The 3,981-nt window shown below is 58.6% G+C and overlaps 1 protein-coding gene across 1 annotated transcript; it reads left to right on the top strand.

Annotated features, from left to right (window-relative positions):
• Positions 1-1,794: 1,794 nt before the first annotated feature.
• Positions 1,795-3,809, top strand: LOC104535395 (serine/threonine-protein kinase 10-like; the record flags this gene model as incomplete). The annotated part of the gene is made up of 4 exons (XM_010188779.1): positions 1,795-1,843; positions 1,955-2,104; positions 2,189-2,261; positions 3,615-3,809. Coding segments are annotated over 4 exons (467 nt in total), but the record flags the coding sequence as incomplete, so codon positions are not given.
• Positions 3,810-3,981: the final 172 nt, after the last annotated feature.

Below are 3,981 nucleotides of genomic sequence, written 5' to 3'. Positions count from 1 at the left end.
GTGCTGATTCCCCCACCTCAAATGCGAATTGGGGTCCTGCCGGGGTCTGGGGGCTGATCCCATCCCCTGTACACAAACTGGGGTGTTCCCGGGGTCTGGGGGCTGATCCCATTCCCAAAATACGGACTGGGGTCCTCCCGGGGCCTAGGGGCTGATCCCATTCCCAAAACACGGACTGTGGTGTTCCCGGGGTCTGGGGGTTGATCCCATTCCCAAAACACGGACTGGAGTGTTCCCGGGGTCTGGGGGTTGATCCCATTCCCCAAAACACGGACTGGGGTGTTCCCGGGGTCTGGAGGCTGATTCCACCACCCCAAACACGATTTTGGGGTCCCTGGGTGCTGATTCCCCCAGCCTAAACACAAATTGGGGTGTTTCTGGTATCTGGGGGCTGATCCCATTCCCCAAACACGGACTGGGGTGTTCCCGGGGTCTGGAGGCTGATTCCACCACCCCAACCACTATTTTGGGGTCCCTGGGTGCTGATTCCCCCAGCCTAAACACAAATTGGGGTGTTTCTGGTATCTGGGGGCTGATCCCATTCCCCAAACACGGACTGGGGTGTTCCCGGGGTCTGGAGGCTGATTCCACCACCCCAACCACTATTTTGGGGTCCCTGGGTGCTGATTCCCCCACCCCAAACACGGACTGGGGTGTTCCCCGGGTCTGGGTGCTGATTCCGTGCCTCAAACACCAATTTGGGTCCTCCCGGGGTCTGGAGGCTGATCCCTCACCCCAGACACGATTTTGGGGTCCCTGTGTGTTGATTCCCCCACCTCAAACGTGAATTGGGGTCCTGCCAGGGTCTGGGGGCTGATCCCATCCCCCCAAAACACGGACTGGGGTGTTCCCGGGGTCTGGGGGCTGATCCCTCACCCTAGACACGATTTTGGGGTCCCTGTGAGCTGATTCCCCCACCCCAAACACAAATCTGGGTCCTGCTGGTGTCTGGGTGCTGATTCCATCCCCAAAACACGAATTGGGGTTCCTGGGTGATGATTCCCCCACCTCAACCAAAAATTGGGGTCCTCTCGATGTCCAGGTGCTCATCCCTCACCCCAGACACTATTTTGGGGTCCCTGGGTGCTGATTCCCCCACCCCAAACACAAATTGGGGTCCTGCCAGGGTCTGGGGGCTGATCTCATCCCCAAAACACGAATTGGGGTGTTCCCGGGGTCTGGGGGCTGATCTCCCCACCCCAATCCCCCTGGTGTCTGGATGCTGGTTCCCCCATTGCAAACGACCAATTTGAGTCCTGCCGGGGTTTGGGGGCTGATCCCACCACCCCAATCACTATTTTGGGGTCCCTGGGTGGCGATTCCCCCACCCCAACCACAAATCTGGGGTTCTCCCGGTGTCTGGGTGCTGATTCTCCCACCCCAAACACGAACTGGGGTCCTCACAGAGTCTGGGGGCTGATCCCAACCCCAAAACACGAATTGGGGTCCTCCTGGTGTCTGGGTGCTGGTCCCCAAACACGATTTGGGGGTCCCTGGGTGCTGATTCTCCCACCCTTACCACAAATCTGGGTCCTGCCGGTTTCTGGGTTCTGATTCCATCCCCTAGACACGAATTGGGGTTCCTGGGTGATGATTCCCCCACCTCAACCAAAAATTGGGGTCCTCTCGATGGCCGGCTGCTCATCCCTCACCCCAGACACGATTTTGGGGTCCCTGGGTGCTGATCCCCTCACCCCAAACAAAATTTGGGGTCCCTCCTGTGTTTCGGGGCTGGGGACTCGCTCTGAAGGGGGGACACCTTTGACGACCGCGGTGGGAAACCTCTCACTGCAGATCCTGGTGGAGTTTTGTCCCGGCGGGGCCGTGGATGCAGCGATTTTGGGTAAGTAAATGGGGTTTTTATTCCAAAATTCGTGGCGGGGGCTTGTGCAGGAGGGAGGACGGGTTGGGGAGCGCCGTCGTTAGCGGCCGGGTTCGTTTGCGCTGCCGGCAGAGCTGGAGAAGGGGCTGACCGAGGAACAGATCCGCGCCGTCTGCAAGCAGCTGCTGCTGGCGCTGCAGTACCTGCACGGCCACCGCATCATCCACAGGGACGTGAAGGCCGGCAACGTCCTCCTCACCCTGGACGGGGACGTCAAATTGGGTGAGGAACGGGGAATTTGGGGTCTATGGGGCAGGGGAACATGATCCAGGGGTCTTCTCTGATGGCCGCTTTCTGCTCTTGCAGCTGATTTTGGTGTCTCGGCCAAAAACTCCAGCACCGTGCAGCGCCGGGTGTCCTTCATCGGCACCCCGTACTGGTAGGGGTGGGGCATCCCATACTGGGGACCCCATACTGGTAGATGTGGGGCACTCCATACTGGTATGTATAGGGCATCCCATACTGATAGATATAGGGCATCCCATACTGATAGATATAGGGCATCCCATACTGATAGATATAGGGCATCCCATACTGATAGATATAGGGCATCCCATACTGGTAGGTGTAGGGCATCCCATACTGGGGACCCCATACTGGTAGATGTGGGGCACTCCATACTGGTATGTATAGGGCATCCCATACTGTGGACCCCATACTGATAGGTATAGGGCATCCCATACTGATAGATATAGGGCATCCCATACTGGTAGGTGTAGGGCATCCCATACTGGGGACCCTGTACTGGTAGGTGTGGGGGACCCCATACTGGTATGTGTAGGGTATCCTATACTGGGGACCCCATACTGGTATGTTTTGGGAATCCAGTACTGGGGACCACATACTGGTGGGTATGGGGCACCTCATACTGGTATGTGTAGGGCATCCCATACTGGGGACCCCATGCTGGTAGGTGTGGAGCATCCCATACTGGGGACCCCATACTGGTAGGTGTGGGGCATCCCATACTGGGAACCCCGTATTGGTATGTGTGGGGCATCTCATGCTGGTATGTGTGGGGCATCCCATACTGGTATGTGTAGGGCATCCCATACTGGGGACCCCATGCTGGTAGGTGTGGGGCATCCCATACTGGGGACCCCATACTGGTAGGTGTGGGGCATCTCATACTGGGGACCCCGTACTGGTAGGTGTGGGGCATCCCATACTGGGGACCCCGTACTGGTAGGGGGAGCATACTGGTATGTGTAGGGCATCCCATACTGGGGACCCTGTACTGGTAGGTGTGGGGCACCCCATACCGCTATGTATAGGGCATCCCATACTGGGGACCCCATACTGGTAGGTGTGGGGCATCCCATTCTGGGGACCCTGTACTGGTATGTGTGGGGCATCCCATACTGGGAACCTCATACTGATATATGTAGGGGATACCTTACTGGGGAGCCCATACTGGTAGGTGTGGGGCAGAAATCCCTGGGGGTGGTGGGATTTGGAAGCCCAAGTGTCCCAAATCATGCGGATGCTCCCAACCGGCTCCTCAACACCAGGAGCAGCTCAGGGAACCAAATTGTTCCTCCTCCGGCCAACACCAGCTCCAGGATGGGCTTCCCAGTACCATGAGATGTATGGTACTGGTGGGTTCAAGCCCTCCTGTGGTAGCCCTGGAGGATTTGGGCTCATAGGGTTGTCTCTGGAGGGGGTGGCACCCCGGGTTGGTTTCAAGGTATCAGTCCCCGGTCCAGGGCAGTTGGACCCCTTCCCCTTTCAGGATGGCCCCGGAGGTGGTGCAGTGCGAGACGTCCAAGGAGAGCCCCTACGGCTACAAGGCTGACATCTGGTCACTGGGCATCACGCTGATCGAGATGGCCGAGATGGAGCCCCCCCACCACGAGCTGAACCCCCTGCGTGTGCTGCTGCGGATCGCCAAGGCCCAGCCGCCCACCCTGCGGCACCCCACGAGGTGGTGAGTCCCCGGCACTGGAGATGTTTCCTGCCCCAAGCCATGTCCCTGTGGTCGGGGTGCCCTCTTGGACCATAAATGATGCTGGGTTTGATTCCTCCAAGCCCGGATCCAGAGGTGGCACCATGGGTTCCCCATCTGTTGTGGTTTAGGGGTGGGCAGGCCACTAAACCCT

The sequence above is a fragment of the Mesitornis unicolor genome, unplaced genomic scaffold, assembly GCF_000695765.1.
Source record: "Mesitornis unicolor isolate BGI_N332 unplaced genomic scaffold, ASM69576v1 scaffold21377, whole genome shotgun sequence".
NCBI classification, from domain to species: Eukaryota; Metazoa; Chordata; class Aves; order Mesitornithiformes; family Mesitornithidae; genus Mesitornis; species Mesitornis unicolor.
This window is presented reverse-complemented; position numbering and strand designations above follow the sequence as displayed.